This window comes from Phocoena sinus, chromosome 20, assembly GCF_008692025.1.
Source record: "Phocoena sinus isolate mPhoSin1 chromosome 20, mPhoSin1.pri, whole genome shotgun sequence".
Lineage (NCBI taxonomy): Eukaryota > Metazoa > Chordata > Mammalia > Artiodactyla > Phocoenidae > Phocoena > Phocoena sinus.
Window position 1 is genome coordinate 9,775,244 of NC_045782.1, and position 23,073 is coordinate 9,798,316.

The 23,073-nt window shown below is 45.6% G+C and overlaps 2 protein-coding genes across 2 annotated transcripts; both read right to left on the bottom strand.

The window, feature by feature from the left end:
* Nucleotides 1-4,094: 4,094 nt before the first annotated feature.
* Nucleotides 4,095-21,306, bottom strand: ZNF232 (zinc finger protein 232). Its single transcript, XM_032615254.1, has 6 exons — nt 20,922-21,306; nt 17,150-17,295; nt 8,937-9,263; nt 7,190-7,667; nt 6,790-6,916; nt 4,095-4,898 (listed from the first exon to the last, which is right to left on the bottom strand). The coding sequence occupies exons 4-6, from the start codon at nt 7,607-7,609 to the stop codon at nt 4,138-4,140; spliced, it is 1,308 nt and encodes a 435-aa protein (XP_032471145.1). The 5' UTR covers nt 7,610-7,667; nt 8,937-9,263; nt 17,150-17,295; nt 20,922-21,306; the 3' UTR covers nt 4,095-4,137.
* On the bottom strand, nt 15,094-21,308 carry LOC116745498 (zinc finger protein 594-like). Its single transcript, XM_032616249.1, has 3 exons — nt 21,233-21,308; nt 20,922-21,131; nt 15,094-16,757 (listed from the first exon to the last, which is right to left on the bottom strand). Exons 1-3 carry the CDS (start codon nt 21,306-21,308, stop codon nt 15,937-15,939), a joined length of 1,107 nt encoding a protein of 368 aa, XP_032472140.1. The 3' UTR covers nt 15,094-15,936.
* Nucleotides 21,309-23,073: the final 1,765 nt, after the last annotated feature.

Sequence of the window (23,073 nt, forward strand, 5' to 3'; positions counted from 1 at the left end):
AAGGACACTAAGTAGCCCTTGTGAGTTGACATGGGAATCTAATTACCATTATAACACTTTCTTTGTCAGGGCCAATGTATTATGTTTGCAGGTCTATCACAGAAGATTCCTTCCTTTACGAGTGGGAATTCCATTGTGAAGTGCTTATAGGAAAAGTCAAAACTTCTTTCTACTGCTTATAAGTTTTAGTTCTTGTTTCTAAAATGAAATTCCATATCTCAGCTAATTCTGCTGCCTATGTATTTATTACTGGCTTTAAGCAATTCGATTTTGATAGTACCTTGGTGTATCTGTCTTCACGTTTCTTCTGCTTTGTGTTTGTTGAACTTCTTGGATCTGTAGATTTATAGTTTACAGCAAATTTGGAAAGTTGTTAGCTGTTACTTCTTCAAATGTTTTTCTGCTTTCCTCTTTCTTCCCCTTGGGACTCTAATTACACATGTATTAGGTTGATTAAAGTTGTCTCACAACTTACTGATTGATGCTTTGTTCATCTATTTTTTTTAAATGTATTTTTTAATCTCTGTATTTCATTTTGGATAGTTTCTATCCAGTACATTTTTCATCTCAGACATATCTTTCATCTCTAGAATTCAGTTTGTGTCTTGTTAATATCTCTTCTCTTTCTCCGTGCTCATGTTTTCCTTTACCTTTTTGAACATACGGAGTATAATAGCTGCATTCAGTGTCCTTGTCTAATAATTATCATCTGTGTCATTGCTGGATCTGTTTCTATCGATTTTTTTCTCCTCATTATGGATCATGTTTTCCTTTTTCTTGCATGCCTTTAATTTTTGATTGGGTGCCAGGCATTGTAAATTGTATGTTGTTGGGTACTTTTTTTTTTTAAATTTAATTCCTTTAAATTATTTTTGACCTGGGAAGCCCTAAGCTAACATTTTTTAATGTTACCTGTTCTGGTCACTGGGCTAGGTGTTATTGAATTTAATCCCCATCATGACCTATGGATGGGTACTATTATTTCCCCCATTTTACAGAAGAGAAAGCTGAGACTAGGAGAGTGATTTACCCAAGGCTGAGTTATGTGTCCCACAGAATTCATGTTGAGGTCCTAATCCCCAGTACCTCAGAATGTGTCTGCATTTGGAGATAGGGTCTATAAAGAGGTAGTGAGGGCTTCCCTGGTGGCGCAGTGGTTGAGAGTCCGCCTGCCGATGCAGGGGACACGGGTTCGTGCCCCGGTCCGGCAAGATCCCACATGCCGCGGAGCGGCTGGGCCCATGAGCCATGGCCGCTGAGCCTGCGCATCCAGAGCCTGTGCTCCGCAACGGGAGAGGCCACAACAGTGAGAGGCCCGCGTACATAAAAAAAAAAAAAAAAAAAAAAAAAAGAGGTAGTGAAGTTAAAATGAGGTTATTAGGGTGGGCCCTAACCCACGATGACTGGTGCTCTTATAAGAGGAATTTAGGCCACAGATATGCAGAGAGGGAAGACCATGTGAAGACACAGGGAGATGGTGGTCATCTGCAAGCCAAGGGGAGAGACCTCAGAAGAAACCAACCCTACCAACACTTTGATCTTGACTTCTACCTTCCAGAATCTTAAGAAAATAAATTTCTATTGTTTCAGCCACCCAGTCTATTGTACTTTGTTCGGGCAGCCCTCATGAACTCACAGGATCACCACAGCTAGTGAGTCCTGAGCTTTGGGATCTGTACTGGCTGCCTGCCTGCAGAGCCCACCACTGCTGAACTGACCACTGCTGCCGAAAGGGTTCTCTCAACTGCAGGCTGCCTATCAGCTTCCTGAGAGGGGGGAACAATCTGTTTCTTCCTCTATCTCCTGCTGTGGACAAAAGACCACACTCGTTAGCAGGTACAAGTTCTTTTGTTTATTCAGCTGCACAGCTAGGGGAACTTTCTGCTATCAGTGAATTCCAAAATGCACCTGTGAGCAGGGCACTCATACATAGAAACACGAACAGATTATGATTGGACCAGTATGGCACCTTTAAATCCCAGGAGCCCCTCTTGGATACGGAACTAGTTCCTGTAATACAACCAAACTAAGTATACAGAACCTCTGCTGTTGGAATAGCTTCTTTTGCACTAACGAAGTCAGAAGAGATGGCCTCAGGTCAACATTTTGCCTACAAAATATTCTGGTTTCAGCTCTTCTCAGTGATGAATACAGGGTGCTGCAGTCAAAATGATGGCTATTTCTGGAGTGACCACCACCAAGACCAGAGCTCTAATCCATACCCTTGACGTCTTGACCACATCATCTGCTTCCCAGATCCTGCTCTGCCCTTTCAGGGACCAGGACTCTCCTTCGCCAGTCAGTCCTCAGCACCAGGCTGCAGAAGTGGGGAGATGTTCCATGGGGTGGAGCACGCTCATGGTCTTCCCAAATTTGTTCTCTCCTTCTCCAGTTTTAACTGGGCAAATTGTCACCCTGCTAGAGGTGTTTTCCAGCCTCCCTGGTAGGTAGATGTGGCTGTGTAGTTGAATCTTCACCAAAAGATTCGGTCCCGTTCTGCGACACCTGCTGAAAAGGAAATTGCCAGTCCTTGAGACCATTACTTCACTCTTCCTGGGAAATGGGATGTGGATACGGTGAGGATCCAGCATCAACCATGCAGACAAACACATCCTAATCCAGGGGACAGAGGAGCAAGGTGGGTCCCTGACGTACCTGGTGGAATTAAATTGAGCTGTCCCTTAGACCAGGGCTTGAAAAAAATTTCCCGTAAGGGGCCAGAAGTAAATATTTTAGGCTTTGTGAGCCACAGTCTGTCACTTAACTCTTCTTTCCTGCTTTTTACACTTAAAAAAATGTAAAAACCATTCTTAGCTTGTGGGCTTTAAAAAACAGGCCGCAAGATGGATTTGGCCTGTGGGCTGTTTGCTGACCACCTGCTCATGTCTGGACATTTATGTGAGAGAGAAATAAAACTTGTATCTCAGAGTCAGGGAAGGTCTCTCTCAAGAGGTGACACTTAAGTGGAGATCTAGACAAAGTAAAATGTGACTTATGTAACGTAACTATCTGGGAGGAGAGCATGGAGTTAGGGAATGGAGAATGAGGACAGAGGTCCTGAGGTGGAAAGGAGCTTATAACATGGGCCAGTTAGCAAATAATCACCTCCTCACTCCAAGTCTGCCATCCCCTGCCGTACTCTATGAGACTGGAGCTGGAACTGTCGACATCTCCCCTTTGCCAGCTGGCACAGTGTCAGGCTTTGCCAGTAAAGGGCACTGGAGGGACACAGCAAAGAGGAAGGGGCCTGTCTTTCTGGTAGTTTTCCTTCTTGTCCTTAGAGTGCAGCACCCGTCCTCTGGTGAGTTTGTGGGCACCTCGACCAGTGGCTTCCTGCTCTGACCTGCAGAGCCTTGATGAACTTCACCAGCCAGTGTCAATATTTAACAACTAGTTAAAAAAGAAAAGCCCTGATTTGTAGCATTTCCTGACTTCCACGGCATGAATACTCTCACCATGGCCAATTTCAGTGCAGGCTGGCGAAAAGAAGTGCAGAACTGGCTGTTGCGAGCCTGTACAGACCAGCTCGCACATACCCCTGGGGCAGCCACACCTGTCCAGTCAGGCCTGAATTTCACCTGTCCAGTCTTGGGCTGGGGGTGCGGGGGAGGGTTGGCTCTCCTAGGTCTGCTTCTTCCTCTGATGCTCTCCCTCAGTCCTAGAGGTAGTAGCTGTTCCCCATGCTGCTATTCCCATATTAAGATCTCGTTACCTCCTTTAACAGATAATCCCCCTTTACTAGCTAGCACTTCTTTGTATTAAACATTTCCTGCTCAGAGAACAAGTGTGGTTTCTGTCTCATGCCTGGACACTTGTAGATGTGACCCTGTCCCAAGAGGCAGCTCAGTATGGGGCTGAGGAAGGGCCAGGACCAAAGGCCCATTCACAATAATACTAATATAGGATGGCCACTGCCTGCACAGCTGCTCTGTGCCAGGCCCAGAACCCTAATGAAGTCGGCATCTTGGCTGTTACTCGCAGCCAAAGGCATGCTAGTTGATACAGTCATCTCAAACAGAGGGCATGAGGCGATGAGCTGAAGGTGGAACTAGGTAAACATTTTTTCCTAAATCAAGAAAGACACAGGAAAAATCTTAAGGTGCTTATAACTTTTATGGAATATAGTCCTAAAACTGATCAGACAAAGGTACAATTCTGTCTGGAGACTTTCTCACCCACAGTCCATTGGGAAGGCTCTTTTTTGGCATGAACTCTCTGATGTCTGATAAGCTCAGAACTCCATCTGTAGGCCTTCCCACATTCTTTACATAGGAAAGGTTTCTCACCACTGTGGATTCTCAGATGCTGACTTAGATATGAGCTTTGACTGAAGGCCTTCCCACACTCATTACACTCATAGGGCTTCTCCCCTGAATGAACCCTCTGATGTTGAACAAGGTGAGCACTCCACCTGAAGGACTTCCCACACACATGACATTCGTAGGGTTTCTCTCCTGTATGAATTCTCTGATGCTGAATGAGGTTTGAGCTCTGGTTGAAAGTTTTCCCACAGTCACTGCACTTATAGGGTTTCTCTCCAGAATGGATTCTCTGGTGGATTATAAGGTGTGAGTTATAAATGAAGGCTTTACCACATTCACTGCATTCATGGTCTTTCTTCCCTGTGGGAGTTGTCTTAAGGGTGATGACCATCTGCCTGAAGCTTTTCCCCTGAGCGGGGGACTGCTTCAGCCTTTCCCCTTTGAGATTTCTCTGCTGCTGCTCTAAAGGGGCCTCAACTTCAGAGGCAGCTTCAAATGTAGAGGTGCTGGTGGTGAGTTTTTCTCTGAGCACCTGTGATTCCACGTCAGTAATGGGTGGTTCTGGCAATGACCCTCTGTCCTTGGGCTCTGCATCATCTTCTGCAACAACTGATGGAAAATGTAAATATACCTGTTCTGGAGGTATGGAGAAATGATACTTGGATTAGGATTTCTGGCATGAAAATAAAAGCTTAAAAAATTATTCAATATACACACACGACAAAATTCAGAAGGAAAGTCATTAAAATATGAACACTGGTCATCTGCTGGTGATGGGATTGTATAGGGGAGAAGGTTTCTCCTTTTTTCTCCCCCCTCCCCCTTATCTGTTTTTTCTAAATTTTCCTTAATGGAACACTGCAAAAATGTTATTTGAAAAATAAATTTCAAGGCAGGACCTTCTTTTTTTAGGATTTACTCTTAAAAAATATGAGCAAAAATAATATTTTCAAGAAACTGGGGAGTGATGTTGTGTGGGAAGGGAAAAATGAGAATCACAGGTTGAGGGAAAAGGGATGTTCCTAAACGCGCAAAGACCCTGCTCCTCCTGACTCCGTGACCTTCACCTCTTCCCCGTCATTCCCTGCCCCACAAATCTCTAGCCACAGAAAAGGATCCCCAAGCAGCTGGCTCCTTTACTGAAGGGACGACTGCCTTCTTGGTGCTTTCTGCCTTTCCCTTTGACCTGCTCCTTAAAAAACGAAGAGAAGAGTGCTTTGCGTTTTGGTTTTTAAAACATCTCTAACGCTTTTTGTCTTTTAATTGTAATGCTTTCTGTGGTCTAAAGAGGACAAAAAGCAATTGCTATAAGGTAATGCAAGACTTTAAAAATACATTTTTTTTCAGGTTAAATGCTTGTGGTTAAAGAAATCTGAAACATGCTTGCTGAAAAAAAAAAGTCAAACAGTAGTTAGCTTTGAAGAGAGACTTACAAAACAAAAGTAAAGGAGACAAGGAGAACTCTGCAAGAAAGGCAAGGAAGTGCTGGGAAATAAAAACATACTTATGGAGCAGACACTAAGATTAATCTCCATTTCTAGTTTTTCCCATTTTGTTGCCAACAAGAATTTGAATTTTCATAGGCTTTTGTCTGATGGTGGTGGGGTTGTGGTGTAAAATGAAGTATTTAAATAGAGTCTTCTTGATTAGCAAAATATTCATGTCACGTTCCCGATCGTTCATGAGGTTATACAGCACTCAGCAATGCCAGTGTGTGGTCCTGAGGCTCTCCCTCTAGAGTTTGCCGTAGGAAGGAGGAGAGGATGTTTGTGGGGATGAAGGCAGGCCGGAAAGGAAGTTTTTATGGTGAATCTGAAGGGCAGAAGTGTAGATGGAAGAGGGTATCAAATAGGGCTTTTAGGTGGGGGGTAGGTGGTAGATAAAGGTGATGACAGGCTGTGTCTCACGTGGAGTGTGTTATGGCTTAAAAAGTATGTTTTGGGAGTCATGAGAAAGTTGAAAAAGATTTCCAGGCTGGCCTGTAGCCCAGGGCAGTGGAGATGATGAGACAGGAAGTGAATGAAGTATTTTCTGGTCCTGTTTTAGGGCCCTCTAAAGCCCGGAGATGCTGGTGAGGCTTTACAGCCAGGTTCTGATTGAAATTTAATCCTTACAGCTACTACATAAGGTAGGTTATCGTTATTCCTAATTTTGTGAGTGATGAAACAGGCTACGTCTCTCACCTAAGAGGTAAGAATAGTAAGGGCAAGATGAGGATAGCCAACTTTTTTTTTTTTTTTTTTTTTTTTTTCGGTACGTGGGCCTCTCACCGCTGTGGCCTCTCCCATTGCGGAGCACAGGCTCCGGACGTGCAGGCTCAGCGGCCATGGCCCACAGGCCCAGCCGCTCCGCGGCACGTGGGATCCTCCCGGACCGGGGCACGAACCCGTGTCCCCTGCATCGGCAGGCGGACTCTCAACCACTGCGCCACCAGGGAAGCCCAGGATAGCCAACTTTTGACCACCTACTCTGCGCCCTTTATACCCTCTCCTCCTCCTCTCCCTCCCCACAGAATCCTGCTCCTCACCACGCTCTGGGAAAGGCTGGGTCTCCTTAGGCTGGAGCTGGATGCTTGGTTTCTCCTGGGCTGCTCCCACAGGCTCCTTCTCCTCCCACGGCTCTTCCTGTGCAGGTCCGTGTGCCGGGCCTGGGACCTGGAGATGATCAGGCACCACTCGGTTTCTGTGGAGCCAAAGCTTCCAAGGAGACTTTGGAGAGCCTCCTCAGAGTCAGCACAGGGGCAGGAAGAGGAGCTAGAGTCTTATTCAGGACTTGAGGGCAGAAAAAACACACAGAAACACACACTCACTGCTCTGCCTGGCCCAAAAGAGTTTTGAACTTGGCAACTCCCCCTACTGCTGCCCCTCTGTCCAGCCTGAAGGTCATTGATCTGGCTCCCACAACAGATCGTATGTTCCCCTTCCCACCTGCAGTCCTGGTTCATCAAGTCCTTTCTCTAAATCCTCCAGCACAGTCACAGCTTCCTCTCCACTCTCAGGGTGATGTCCCCGCACCCAGGACTGGAGCTTCTCCGGTAGGATGGTCAGGAATTGTTCCAGCACGAGCAACTCCAGGATCTGCTCCTTGGTGTGCCTCTCAGGCCTTAGCCACTCACAGCAGAGCACCCTTAGTCGGCTCAGGGCCTCCCGGGGACCAGGAGTCTCCTGGTAGCAGAGCTGCCTGAAGCGTTGGCGGAAGATCTCCTGACTGGGAGAGCGGTTCCCATGTAGCCTGGTCTCACACTCCCAAGACTGTTCCTCTTCCTTTGGCTCCATCATCATAATCTTCTCTTGACCCTGTGTATCCTGAAGGGCCAGAGTTTCAGCTGCTGTTAGTGATCCAGCCATCCTAGCCTGGACTGGCTCTGTAGAAGGCCCATACTAGCAGGAGTCTTTCAGGGGCACCCTGTAACATAAGTAGAAATCATTCTTTTTTTTTTTTTTTTTTTTTTTTTGTGCTGTACGTGGGCCTCTCACTGTTGTGGCCTCTCCCGTCGTGGAGCACAGGCGCCGGATGCGCAGGCTCGGCGGCCATGGCTCACGGGCCCAGCCGCTCCGCGGCATGTGGGATCTTCCCAGACCGGGGCATGAACCGGCGTCCCCTGCATCGGCAGGTGGACTCTCAACCACTGCGCCACCAGGGAAGCCCCATTCTTTTTTTTTTTTTTTAAATTCATTAACACACACTCAGAATCTACCAAGAGCCAAACCCTGTACTATACCCTTTAATACTTTTTTCTCCATTCATCTCCAGATTCTTATTCCAGTAAGAGTCATTGCCTTTGAGATACTTACAATCTGGTAGACAGATATGTAAAGAGTTTGCTACACTAGATTCTACAACTAGATAAATGCTATAGCAGGAGAAAACAGCAGGAAAAAAAAAAAGTGTTCCGGGATCCCACTGGAAGAAACAAGTCTTAAGCAAAACCCAAGTTTCCAGAGCTCAGAGCTGAGAAACGTTTCAGTGCAAGGTGACTGACTCTCAGAGGTATTGAAGAGGCAGCCTCCTCCCAGATGGCCTCTCACTCTTTCTCAAGTTTCTGTAGTGGCCACAACAAAAGAAATATTTAAATTTCCTATGAGGCAATCTTATTCAAACGCCCATGATCTGTAGTAGGGTCCTGAGATGCGGCTGCTATGGGCAAGACGTGGTCTCGGGTAAGGTGTCCAGCGTCAGGAAAATCTAAAGGGAAGGAGGTGGGACGCACCCAGAGGCCATTAAAGGCACACAAACAGGGGCGCTGGCCGAGGACAAAGGAAGCACGGAAGACGAGCGCAGAAGGCTGTTTCTCGGGGTGATGTTCCAGCGGCGCCAGCCCGCAGCTGAACTCCTGCGCACGGCACTGGGCAGGGGACCGCCCGATCGCCTGGGGAGGGGGCTGTCCTCCATACCAGTTACAATTCCCCACCCTTCACTTTAACCCCTGGGATCTCCAGAGAAGAGAAGAGGCGCACCGGGCCAGCCACCGCCCTCCACAACACGTGACGTAATCCGTGCAACCGGGCGCGGGAACCGTGGGGACCCAGACCCCGTTCCACGCGGTCTGGCCTCGGCTCCTCACAGGGTTGCCTGCGGAGTGTGCTCACTGCAGAAACCGCCGCTGCCTTCCGGGACTGGCCATAGCAGCGTGGGCCGAAGAGCGACACCCGGGGCGCCGCCGCTAAGACTCACCTCTCAGGTCCCGGAGCTCCCATCTGACCACTTCTGCGTAGCGCGCTTCCAGCCCACCCGCGGGGGCAGGTGTGCGCCTGCGCACCCGCGGCCGCGACCTCTCCGGTCGCGGAGGGCTTCTGGGAATCGCAGTCCTTGGACAGGGGAGCGGGGCCGGCGTGAGCGGGCCTTTTGGCTTAATGGCTGGAGGGCCTCGCTTTTCTGTTCAGTTGTAGGCCCAGGGGCCGTCCAAGCCGATTTAAACGGCAGGGAAATTCCAGCCTGTGCGTGGCCTCTTTGCAGCGTTTCCTCCTCTACGTTCTGTTTTCTCGTTACATCTTCCCAGACCTGATTAAAGGGTCACAGCCGAGGAGGAAGTTACCCCCAGGGAGAAAATATTCCCAACCACCGGCCTATGCGTGTCCGTTAGTAAATAAAAAACAATTCCTGTGGAGGAGTAAAAAGAAATGTAAGGTTGCGGTTTACTGGGGTAGGGGAAAAAGGACTTGTTGATAGAGGAAATCACTGCCATCTTCTTTTCCAATAATGAGAGAAATATGCATCTGATTATGAGTTCAAGGGGAGGTAACCATTATGGGAATGGAAAAGTACAGTAGAACGTCCAAAGTAACAAGGGAAAAAATAGGATGCACTAGAACTTGAGCAAACTAGTAAAAATCAGAAAGAAAAGAATCCAACTGGATCAAAAGAGGAAATCAAAAGCGAAATTACAAACTCTTGAATTCTGCAGGGGGGATCAGGAAAGCCTGAGATAAGAATTTGGACAATTCATTAGCTGTTTAGGGACAGGCAATAAACAGAACACTTCGTGGTAAAATCTATAGGACCTAGCAACAGCCATGCTTGAAAATGTATAACCTTAACTACCTCACTTGTTAATGAAAATAGATATAAAACAATTTAAGTCACCTTAAGAAACTTTTTTTCTTAAGCTGAATTTTTTTTTTTTTTAATTAATTAATTAATTTTTGACTGTGTTGGGTCTTTGTTGCTGCTCCCGGGCTTTTTCTAGTTGCAGCGAGCGGGGGCTACTCTTCGTTGCAGTGCATGGGCTTCTTATTGCGGTGGCTTCTCTTGTTGCAGAGCACGGGCTCTAGGTGCGCGGGCTTCAGTAGCTGTGTCTCGCGGGCTCTAGAGTGCAGGCTCAGTAGTTGTGGCGCACAGGCTTAGTTGCTCTGCAGCCATTGGGATCTTCCCGGACCAGGGCTCGAACCCGTGTCCCCTGCATTGGCAGGCGGATTCTTAACCACTGTGCCACCAGGGAAGTCCCAAGAACTTTAAAATCATAGTAAAATAAACCCAAAGAAGCAAAGAAGAGTGAATCAGTAAAGATAAAAACTAATTAATGGAGACTTCCCTGGTGGCGCAGTGGCTAAGACTCCGCGCTCCCAATGCAGGGGGACTAGATCCCACATGCCGCAACTAAGAGTTCACAGGCTGCAACTAAAAAAAAGATCCCCCATGCTGCAACTAAGACCCAGTGCAGCCAAATAAATAAGTAAATAAATACTTTTAAAAAAACATGGAAAAATTAAAAAGGAGAGATAAATTCAAATGCTCATTTCTTTGAAATGAGCAATAAGGCCGATAAACTTGTTTAGAGCCTTATTAAGAAAAAGAAAAATTAACCAGAATGGGAATGAGAAATAGAACATAACCATAGAATCAGAAGAGATGAAAAGAATTAGAGACCATTTCTTTAGGGTAGGATATTAGAAAACCTAGATGAAATGGATGATCTTCTGGCAAAATATAAATTACCAAAATTGTGTGCACCAGCCAAATGTATATAAAACAACCCTGACTGGGGGTGGCAGGGGGTGGGTAAGAAGACCCCAAGAAAGTGCTAGAGAGCAATTACATTTAGATGTAACATGAAGCACCACTTTCTGGCAAACAACCTAGTTTTAAATGGGAATCATTAAAATACTTAACTAGAGGGAATTCCCTGGAGGTCCAGTGGTTAGAACTCTGGCACTTTCACTTCCGGGCCCGGGTTGGATCTCTAGTCAGGGAACTAAGATCCCACAAGCTGCGTGGCACAGCCAAAACAACAAAAACACTCAACTAGAAACCAGTCACCAAGTTTAATTTGAAATAAATGGATACTTTGACCAAGCAAGCAAAATATAATATAACCTGAACTTTTTTCTGCAGTGACTAGTTTATGGTTACATCTGGAATGGAAAGAAAAGAAAGGAAATTACACATACTGTGCTCCTGTGATGACTATAGTTTTCAACAACTGCCACAAAACTAGATAATTATAAACTCGGACATTCATTCAAACATTTATTGAACAAAAATATATATGTAAATCTAGGTCTGGGTTGGAGGAGAGGGGATACAAAAACGTAGTTCCCTGCTTTCAAAAAGCTAAATGTGGGGCTTCCCTGGTGGCGCAGCGGTTGCGAGTCCGCCTGCCGATGCAGGGGACGCGGGTTCGTGCCCCACATGCCGCGGAGCGGCTGGGCCCGTGAGCCATGGCCGCTGAGCCTGCGCGTCCAGAGCCTGTGCTCCGCAACGGGAGAGGCCACAACAGTGAGAGGCCCGCGTACCGCCAAAAAAAAAAAGCTAAATGTGTAGGGAGTGTGAAGAAAAAAGAACATGCATAAAAGATTTACAATGTAATAATGGCTTCCTGTAAGCTGTGAGACTGGAGAAACAAAGGACTTTGGTTTGTTCATTCAAACAAGTCATGCTTCAGTGTTTGAATTTTTCTTACAATGAACAATGTAAAAAAAAAAAAAAGCGACAAGGCATTTTCCTTTAAAGAATTGAGTGTGTACCAGAACCTGTCAGACACGTTGCCTGTGTTTAAAGAAAAAGTTAGTTTAAGCGGTGGGGACTCTGAATGCCGCAGGGGATCAGGAGAGCCTGAGATAAGAGTCAGGACAATGCATTAGCTGTTTAGGGACAGTAATTAGACCAGACCTCAAACTAAATGCCAAGCCAAGAACTTTTACTTTAGGTAATGGGCAGCCACTGGCTACTTTCTGAATGTGAGTTAGCATGTCTGTGTGTGAGATAATAAAAGCAGTATTTCAAGAAAATCAAATAGTGGTGTGTATGATGGATTAAAAAGGTGAACAGTTCTGAGGCAAGTAGAACAGCAATGGAAGACCAAGGCTCAGAGAAGCCTAGTTCACTTTCACTCTCAGGATCTCAAGGTGCTGCCAGATCTGATCCAGATTCTTTATGCTAAGAGGAAAGAAAGCACATGGGGGTACAGTCTCCTTGATCACACATCCAAAAAATGGTCATGGATACCCTTCAGAGGTAATGAGGAAAAATCATTTTACCCAAGATTCTAATAAAACTCCAGAGACAGAGAAACCAGTCCTTCCAAACTCGTCCCCAGCTGTTCAAGGCCCTCTTCACCATAGGCTTAACTCATGCCCAACCATACAAGACATGGGCATAGTGTCACATGACTGACCAGAATTTTAGGTCTTCTAATCTCATAAGCATCAGAGGTAGGGAGAAATTTCCTCCAAATCTTTATTTCATGAGAGATTCAGAAGCTGAAAGGAGAAATTATTTGTACTCTAACTGCAGCCAAAGGACATCAACATATTTACCTGCTCTATTTTCAACATCCTCAGCTGCTACATTCAAACCCATCCTGCTTCAGGGAAGAAATGGTTTGGAGGAAAGGAGCCAGCTCAAGAGGAGATTTAGTGACCAATGTCACTGGTGTGCTTGGTAAAGACAGATTTGATAGTGTGTTGGGAGAGAGACCTCAATGGGTTGAGGAAGAGAGTTAAGAATTGGAGACAATGTGGGAATCCCCTGGTGGTCCAGTGGTTAGGACTCTGTGCTTTCACTGCGGTTTTGATCTCTGGTTGGGGAACTAAGATCCTGCAAAAACTGGCTACAAAGGGAAATGATATAGGGAAAAAATGGGTTGGGGTTGAATTTTGTTTGGTTTTTAGGACGCAAGATACTTGAACATATTTGTACACATCTGGGAAGGGGCAGTGGAGAAGAGAGGTGAAGATACAGGAAGGAGATGGGATAATGGGATGCGGTGAGGTCCCAGAGGGAGTGGGATAGAAAGCACAGACAGAAAGATGACCCCCTAGATATGAGAAAAGGCAGTTCTATTAAGAAGGGAGCAAAGTTGGTTACAGTATATGAGAGATGTGTGAGGGAAAGGAATGGAAGCAGAAAGTTGAAAATGTTTCTGTGCAAAGGTCTCTACTTTCTTTGTGAAGAGATTGCGTGCTAAGAAGGGCAGTGGGTGGGTGGTTAGATGTGCAAAGAGAGGGGCAGGTGTTAAGTGGTATTACAGACAATGGGAGAGAGTGCCGACTAGAATTGTATTAGTGTTGAGTGTCCAAAGGCCTATGTCTCCCTAGGTTTGTGATTTTCTTCCTCAACCCAGGTGCAGGCTCAGGAAAGGACAATTAGGACTGTCCATGGTAGTTTTCTTTTGGCCAGGTACACGTGACTGAAGAATGAGGCAAAAAGGATATTGGTAAAAGAGTGGCTGAAGTGTTGGACAGAGGTATCTAATAGGAAAGGGTAAAAACCAGGGAGGGACAATAGATAGAAAGGTCACTGGACTGGAGACCCGATGAGTTATAAGAACACAAAAATTAAACTATACAACAGTGCCTTGACTCCTTTGAAATAGTTCAGATGGTCAAAAGAGACTTTCCAACTCACTACAATTTGCCTTTTATGATATGGCATGTAATTTGCTCCCTTCCATCTTTCTTTCTTCCTTCCCTTCCCTTTCCTTTCTTCCTTTCCTTCTTTCTTTCTCTCTCTCTCTCCCTCCCCCTTCCTTCCTTCCTTTCTTTCTTTGATATCTTTGTCTGGTTTTGGTATCAGGGTTTTGTTAATTCTTCTCTAAACGTTTGATAGAATTCGCCTGTGAAGCCATCTGGTCCTGGACTTTTGTTTGTTGCCTTCTATCATGTGAAAAAGTTGAGACCTCCTTATTTTCTCTGATTATTACTGTCTCAAAACCAGTTAAGCCACCTACAGGAATTAGAGTTCACTATCATATTTGCAAGATACTTATTGATTTGACCTCTTAATACTTTCAGCTTAACGCTAGCCTCTCCAAGAAAAATCTTAATTCAACTCTATAGTGCTATATAACTTCTCTCAGATTCACTGCTAACTTTATTATTCCAAGATACAGCATCCTACAGAAGGACAAATACTGCATGATTCCACTTATACGAAGTACCGAAAATAGTCAAAGTCACAGAAGCAAAGCGTAGGATAGTGGTTGCCAGGGGTTGGGGGGAGGGAGAAATAGGGAGTTGCTATTTGGCAGGTGCAGTTTCAGTTATGGAAGATAAGTAAGTTCTAGGGGTCTGCTGTTCAACACTGTGCCTATAGTTAAAAGACTGTCATACACTTAAAAATTTGTTAAGAGGGTTAATCTCATGTTGAGTGTTCTTACCACAAAAAAAAAAATAAAAGAAGAAAAAAGATACAGCATCCTTGAAAATTTGTATAAATCCCCCCACCCCCACTTTCCCCAATCCTTACCATTTACTTACACTAAGCCAAGCCCCTTCTGACTTCAAGTAGGATCAGGAAATGCAGAATCATGTAATTTTCCAGAAGGCTTTAGCCTGGGAGAATGTTGTCTCCTTTCCTTCAAAATGCCTTAGATAATCACTGCCCATAGGAACTACTGATAAAAAATCTATCATTTGTTGTATACTATGTGTCTAGAACTTTGCTAAATGCTTAACAAAACTGTCTCATTTAATCTTCACGATAGCCCAAGGGAGGTATTGTTATCTTGATTTTACATATGAGAAAACCAAGGCTCAGAAACATAAAAAAAAAATTGCCTAAGATTACATAGATTAAAAGTGACAGGGCTTCCCTGGTGGCGCAGTGGTTGAGAGTCCGCCTGCCAATGCAGGGGAGGCGGTTTCGTGCCACGGTCCGGGAGGATCCCACATGCCGCGGAGGGGCTAGGCCCGCGAGCCATGGCCGCTGAGCCTGCGCGTCCGGAGCCTGTGCTCCGCAACGGGAGAGGCCACAACGGAGAGAGGCCTGCGTACCGCAAAAAAAAAAAAAAAAAAAGTGACAGAACCTGGATTTCAGTATATCAGATTTCAAAGTGCCATTATACTTTAAAATCCTACAGAAGAGATTTCATCACAACTTCTACCCTTATATGAAAGAAGGTAACTGTCCTATGATTTACTAGTCACTTCCTTTTCCTAATTAAACTAGCTGCTTCTGTATCTGATTTTACTAGGAATGGAAGAACAAGCTCAAACTCCCTAATCTTCTCTATATATTGACATTTATTCTAATGAGAAAACATCAGGACCATTTTCAGACTTTTGGATTAGACTCTGTCCCAGGAAGAACCATTCATTCTAGAGTTCAGGATATCACACCTATCTTATATTCCCTTGGTACAGTTCATATTATGGATAAAAAGATAGGAAAAGTTATTATATTCCTGGTGCTGCTGAAGAAGACATACAAGGACACAATTTTGTGATGATGTAGGTGCTTTACAAGCAAGTTCTTCCATTTGCAAGATTTCCCTGTGGTGTGGAACCTCTGATGATAAAGTAAGGAGTGAAAATGTAATTAAAGGCTTACCCCATCAAGGTCTTTGTGGAAAGTGTTTAGGAAGGACAAATCTGCACACAGCCTGAGGCTGAACACTCTAAACTGAATCAGATGAAAATCGCTCTTAAGAAGCTTAGAATTTTCCAAGTATTATAGTTACAATGGCTAAAGGTAGACACAACAGTATTTAAAAACAAATATATATATATATATATATATATAGACATTTTATCATTACTGTCTTCCTAGGATTCTGTGTGGTGTCTCTGATACTAAGACCTGAGCTCTGACTGAAAGTTTCTCCATACTCATTACATTCATGAACTTTCTCTCCAGTGTGAATTTTCTGATGCCTAACAAGGTCTGAGCTCCATCTGAAGGCTTTTCCACATTCATTACATTCATAGGGCTTTTCTCCACTATGAATCCTGTGATGTCAAATAAGGTCTGAGCTCTGATTAAAAGTCTTGCAACATTCATTGCATTCATAGGGTTTCTTTCCTCTGTGAATTCTTTGATGCTGAATAAGTTGAGAGCTCCCCCTAAAGGCTTTCCCACATTCACTGCATTTATAAGGCCTCTCACCAGTATGGATTCTCTGATGTTCTATAAGGACTGAGTTCCTGCTGAAGGCCTTTCCACATTCACTGCATTCAAAAGGTTTTTCTCCAGTGTGAATTGTTTGATATCTAATAAGATCTGAGCTTCCTAGGGAGGTTTTTCCACATTCATTACATTCATAAGATTTCTTTTCCTTGTGAATTCTCTCCTGTCCATTAAGTTCTGAATCTGAACTGAAAGCTTTCTCATATTCAAGTTTTTCTCCAATATGAAGTCTCTGATGTTTAAGAGAAACTGTGCACCCACAGAAGGCTTTCCCACATTCAGGGCATTTGTAGGGTTTCTCTCCACTATGGATTCTTTGATGCTGAATAAGAAGGGAACTCTGCCGGAGGGCTTTTCCACATTCGCTGCATTCATAGGGTTTCTCCCCAGTATGAATTCTCTGGTGGTTAACAAGATGGGAGCTCTGACTGAATGCTTTCCCACAGTCATTACATTCATAGGGTTTCTCTCCACTGTGAATGCTGTGATGGATAATAAGATCTGAGCTTTGATTGAAGGCCTTCCCACATTCATTACATACATATGGCTTCCCTCCACTATGAATTCTCTGGTGCAGGATAAGGTTTGAGCTTCCCCTGAAAGCTCTTCCACACTGATTACATTCATAGGGATTCTCCTTGGTATGAATTCGTGGATGTCACATAAGATTGGAGCTCAGCTAAAGTCTTTGCCTCAGTCACCACCAACATAAGGCTTCCTTCCCATGTGAATTCTCTGACATATAACCAAGTTAGAGCTCCTGGTGAAGACCTTTCCGCATTCGTTGCACTAACAGCTTCTCTTTACGGTATGGATTTTCTGATGCTGAGTAAGTCCTGACTTCTGTTTGAAGCTCTGGCCACATGCCTTGCACCTATAGGTTCTTTCCTTTGTTGAAACTGATGTGTAATGGTTGGGGTCAGATCACAAATTCTCAGTTTCTTATCAATGTCAAGCTTTCCTTTCTTAAGGGTAATGCTCACTTGGCTGAACCCCTTTTCCTCAAAAGAAGAGTGTAGCAGTCCAGCCTCTGCTGAGTTTACCTGTTGCCTCTCCAAGCTGTTCTCAGTTTCCCTGGGTCCTAACAATTTAGATCCACGGGGTATTTGTACTGGGTGTCCTGATCCTGTTTCTTCAGAAATTTCTTGCTTTAGCTTCCATTCCTCCTTCTCAGTTTTCTTTTCATTATCTGAAACATAAGTTAAAAGTATAAATGCTGTGATGGATAATCAGATCTGAGCTTTGATTTAAGGCCTTTCCCACATTCGTTACATATATATGGCTTCCCTCCACTATGCTAGGAGAAAAGAAATTCTTAGAAGGGGAAACAAATGTTCAAAGTAAAACATTTCTATGATTGGGTTAAGCTTCTAGATTCTCAAAAATGGTGTTATAATCTGGGAAAGAGAAAGGCTTCTAAACCTAACTTTGGTCTCTATGGTCTATAAAAGCAGTTCCCAAACTTGGCTGATTGTCAGAAACACACAGGAGAGCTACTGAATCAGACTTTGAGTCCACATCATTCTCTCGGCAAACTGTCTTTTTCCTTTAGTACCTTAGCTCCTGGATCGTAAAATTTCCTTTATGCAAAAGACCAGCCCTGTATTAACTAGATTTCTTTAGTTCCACTTCCAAAATCTTAGAAAAGAGAATCAGTTATCCCAGTTTAGGTCAAGTGTTGACTTTGACTGTAATCAGTGGTGGTAGGGGCTAGGGGGTATCACACAGTTGCTGGGAGCCCACCTCTGGAGGTGAGAAGGGCAGTTAGATGGATCATGGTGAGCAGCCTTGATACTTCAAGAGTTGTTTATGACATATTTTTGCCTGAGAGGTGAGACCCTTAGTTACAGTTTCATCTTCTTGGCCATTTAGTGGATATACCCAATAAATAGGGAGAAGAATGGCAAGTAGTTTTATCTCAACTGTCAACCATGAAGGACTGAAAAGTAATTGCCTCAAAGCACCACTTTAAATGCAGAGGCTGTCTCTGGGCCCAGTAAGAACACAGCACTGTGCTGGATTACATAAGTCTGTGGGGAAGTATAGAGAGTAGTGGAGGTAAAGGAAGGATGGGTGGGCTTGCTATCCCTTCAAAGGAGCAAAGTAAAGATGCCAATAGAACTTGGAAGAGATTACTCTTTAATAATAAACCAGCAAGTATCAACATATAATGGCTGAAATTACCCACATGCAGAAATAACTCAAAGAGGTAAGGAAATCCTGGAATTCCTAAGTCCAATCATGGTTGCCAGGACCTGGTTTCAGAGGAGCACTGGATGGAGTATGATTATAATAATCAAGACAGGGGAACTTAATCAATTATCTTAAACCTGACATGAAGAAACACTAGGTTTCTACATCTAGAAAAGAGGGACTCAGAGAGCAAAAATGTGCCTGTGCCTCCAGCACTGGTTCAGGGGAGGGTGCTCACTCCAGCTCATGGGGATATTCTCTGTCCCCTTGGTAGACACCTGCCCTCCTCCCAAGAGCATGTAGATATACCAAGTGATCAGAGCAGGATGACATCTGCATTAATATTACCTGACAATGCCCTTGCTTTGTTTCCATGCCCACTAAGCAAACTTTTCTTTTCTTTTTTTTTTTTTTGGCTGCCTTGGGTCTTTGTTGCTGCGTGCAGGCTTTTCTCTAGTTGCGGCGAGTGGGGCCTACTCTTCGTTGTGGTGTGTGGGCCTCTCATTGGGTGGCTTCTCTTGTTGCCGAGCACGGGTTCTAGGCACATGGGCTTCAGCAGCTGTGGCGTGCGGGCTCAGTAGTTGTGCCTCGCGGGCTCTAGAGCGCAGGCTCAGTAGTTGTGGCACATGGGCTTAGTTGCTCCGTGGCATGTGGGATCTTCCTGGACCAGGGCTCAAACCCGTGTCCCCTGCTTTGGCAGGAGGATTCCCAACCACTGTGCCACCAGGGAAGCCCTAAGCAAACTTCTGATTAGAATTTACCTTCCTCTATAGGTTTTCCTAGATAGAAAATGTGTTGACAGCCCACTCAATTTCTGATCAGGCAGTTGTATTTTCCCCTGTTTTTTATACCACTTTCTTGTGGTTTGGGTAGGTCTATTTCCCTGGCCTGAATAATTCTGGATAGGTACACTGACAAAGTAAAATTTCTGGACCTGGAAAGTGTAGGACCAGACCCTGAAATCTGGTGATCAGAGCGTAAGGCCCAACTAAAGAGCCAGCTGGACTTCCTGAACAAAATCTATATCTCACAACCAAATGAAATGGTGAATATTTTCTCTTGGAAACCAGATTATTTCTAAATTTACAATTCTGAAACTGACATGTTTTTCTAATATTCTTGTCTCTGGTAATGCCTTGCCCCAAGCTCCTAATCTTACATTATTCTTGAATAATTTTTCCCTACTGTGCTGCATTAAATGGTGTCCCCCTAAAATTCATGTCCACCTGGCACCTATGGATGTGACCTCATTTGGGTATAGGGTCTTTGAAGATGTAATCAAGTTAAGATGATGTCATTAGGGTGGGCCCTGAATCCAATATGACTGGTGTCATTATAAGAAGAGGGAGGGCTTCCCTGGTGTTGCAGTGGTTGGGAGTCTGCCTGCCGATGCAGGGGACGCGGGTTCGTGCCCTGGTCTGGGAGGATCCCACATGCCGCAGAGCGGCTGCGCCCGTGAGCCATGGCTGCTGAGCCTGCGCGTCCGGAGCCTGTGCTCCGCGGCGGGAGAGGCCGCAGCCATGAGAGGCCCGCGTACCGCAAAAAAAAAAAAAAGAAGAGGGAAATTTGGACAGAGAACCGGAAGTAAGATAACCATATGAAGATGGAGGCAGATATTAGAATTATGCTGCCACAAACCAAGGAACCCCTAGGGCTACCAGAAGCTGGAAGAGGCATGAAAGGATCCTTCCCTAGAGGCTTCAGAGGGAGCATGGCCCAGCCAACAGTTTGATTTTGGACTTGTAGCCTCCGTAACAGTGAGGGAATAAATTTCTGTTGTTTTAAGCCACTTAGTTTGTGGTAATTAGGAAACTAATACGCTTACTATGAAGTCCAGTTAATTTTCCAGAAAAAAATGTCATTCTTTCCATTCCCGTAATTTCTCCCTGGCACCACTCATGGCTTTCCAGATTTCAGTAGATTACCATAAGAGACTGGAGCATAGTCATTAGGAACATGGGCTCTGGACATAGGCTGCCTTGTCTGCCTCTACCATTTATTTGCGGTGTGACCTTCAGTTACTTAACGTTTCTGTGCCTTTGTTTCCTCATCTGTCAAATGTGGACAGTAATAGCATTTAAAAGAGGTTTTGTGGGGATTAAATACATGTAAAGTGCTTAAAATGACACCTGGCAGAGTTAGCGCTCGATAAATAATGGATAGTTTAAATTTTGTTACTTGGTTAATGATCTTGACACCAAGATTTTCCCGCTTCAGTTCAGACTGGACAATGCTGTTAGTTATGCATCACTTTCGTCATGTTAATCACTGTTCAGAAACCTTTAATTCTGTTTATTACTGTACCAAATCTAACTTACTTTAGTTGAGTGCAGGAATTACCGCAAGGCATCAGGATGTCTCATTTTATTTGCTAGAGGCATTTTTTGGGGGGTGGGGGTGGGAGGGACGAGCACTGGCACAGTGAGCCTGACTTTCTAGATAATAGTTCAAAACGGAACAGAGACAGTTCTGTATCCCAGAGGGATTCAGAGGTCTGTGATGCTTGTTCCAAATCCAAGAAGCCACCAACCTGACCCTCATCCAACCCAGAAGAAACTTCGTTTTGCGAAGGTCACAAGGTCCCCATAAATAACTCTTGGAGTCACTGAAGAAGCTCCTTACCCAGCATGACCTTGTCCCCTTCACTCTCCTGCACTCGGTTCTCGCGGAGACCGCCTTGTGCGTGGACTGGCAGCGCACCCGGCCTGGCCGCATCCCGTACGGTCTCTGCTCCCGTAGATAACAACCCTGGAGGCGCTGAGCCAGGAAGGGCCATCCTGCCTACCTGGGCTGCGTGGGCCGCCCGGAGGACCTCAAAGCTGCGGGCTGGGGCTGCAAGCGGGAGACCACGGGATGAGACCGTGACTGACTGGGGCCCTGGCGGCTGGGCCAGACCGTCGGAGCCAGAGACCTGAGCCCAGCGCCGCACGCACCGTCACTACGGGGACTCGCCGCAGCGCAACCCTCAGTGTCCCCATCACTTAATGCTACCTCCGCCGCTTCGGCCATTGTGTCCCCCCCACCCCCACCAGCAAGTTGTCACGGGTGGAGCCGCGGCCAGCCAGGGGAGGCTCGGGGTCAGGCCAGCCCGCCCCTCGCCCCGCACCCCCGGGGCGCAAGAACCGGATGGCCACCAAGTCCAGTCCTCCGGTCTTCCTAGACAAGCCCGGGGAGGGGGGACGCCGCACTTCCACCCACGTGAGCTGCAGTCTCCTTCCCAGTCACTGAGCTTGCAAAGATGTAGACCCGGTCTTTGTCTTGGGTGTGCTCCGTCTAGTGTGGTGACTAGAAAGTTAAAATTACTGTGTTGTGGTGGCTGTGGCCAGTGGGAACAGGGTGGAAGCGCTCAACTCCGACTGGGTGTGTGTCAGCGAAGGCGACCGGGGAGAATGAGGTGAACGTGAAGGAGCTGGGAGACAGTACTTCAGTGCCTAAGAAAATGGGCTTTGGAGTCAGGCAGTCCTGGGCTTGAATCCCAGTTTCTTCACTTACTAGTTTCGGGTCTCTGGGCAAATTACGTCGCCTTCTTGACTTTAATTTCCTGTGTAGAAAACGGGGATAACAGTAGTACCCACCAATTAAGACTGAGCCAAAGAATGCAAGAGGAAATTGGTGGTAAGTCCTTGTCACAGTACCCAACACATGGGAAGTACAAAAAAAATAGTGGAGCTAGGTAAGGAGGGAGAGAGCCCTCCTAGCAGAGGGAACAGCTCGTGGAAAGGCAAGAGGGTAGTGCCTAGGTGCTTGGGGAACTGCAGATAGTTCAGGGGTAAATTTTGGGTTTAGAAAGGTGAGCACTTTGCAGAAAGGTCCCCACTGCAGTATCATGCCTCTCCTTTGTGCCAGTTCCAATGGTTGTAATTTAACTTAAGATTCTAATTAGGGCTTCCCTGGTGGCGCAGTGGTGGAGAGCCCGCCTGCCGATGCAGGGGACACGGGTTCGTGCCCGGGTCCGGGAAGATCCCACATGCCGCGGAGCGGCTAGGCCCGTGAGCCATGGCCGCTGAGCCTGCGCGTCCGGAGCCTGTGCTCTCCCCAACGGGAGAGGCCACAACGGTGAGAGGCCCGCGTACCGCAAAAAAAAAAAAAAAAAAAAAGATCCTAATTAATCTCTCCTCTGCTATTATAAATAAGCTCCAGGACAGAGACTGTTGTCTGTTTCTGCTCTTCATACCCCCCAGTGCTTGTGGTATGTTAGAAGCTCAATAAATATTTATCGAAGGAGTGGGTGAATGGGGCCAGATCAGGACATGTGTCCCCGCTAAGGACTGGGCTTCAGGCTCAGGTTAGTGGGAAACCACTGCAGAAGTCCGGAGAAGGGTGGCACTATCAGATTTATTCTAAAGAACGATCATTCAGGCTGCTCTGTACAGAAATGGAAGCAGGGAGGCTGTGGTAACAACACGAAATGAAGATGGTGGCTTCTTTAAGTAAGGGCATCAAAAATTAAGAAAAGTGGACTAAATTGGCAGATTATTGGGTAACATTCCCTTCCTCTACTATATTCACACACTCTCTCTCCCCAGGTTGTAGCAGTCTTGCTTCCTATGAAATCTTTACATGGAGCCAACGCTTAACCCACGTTCCAATCACCCCTGTTCCTCAAAGAGATTTGATGCTCTCTCAGCTTTGGTCCTGAGTTTAGTTCTTTAGCTTTTTAAGGTCTCATGAAGGTAAATTTTCATCCTTCAGGCTCTTTTCCCAAAGTTCCAGTGTAGGCTCCTCCCTAACAGGTAGATCTTATTCTGTGGCACTCAGGTTTACAAATTGGACA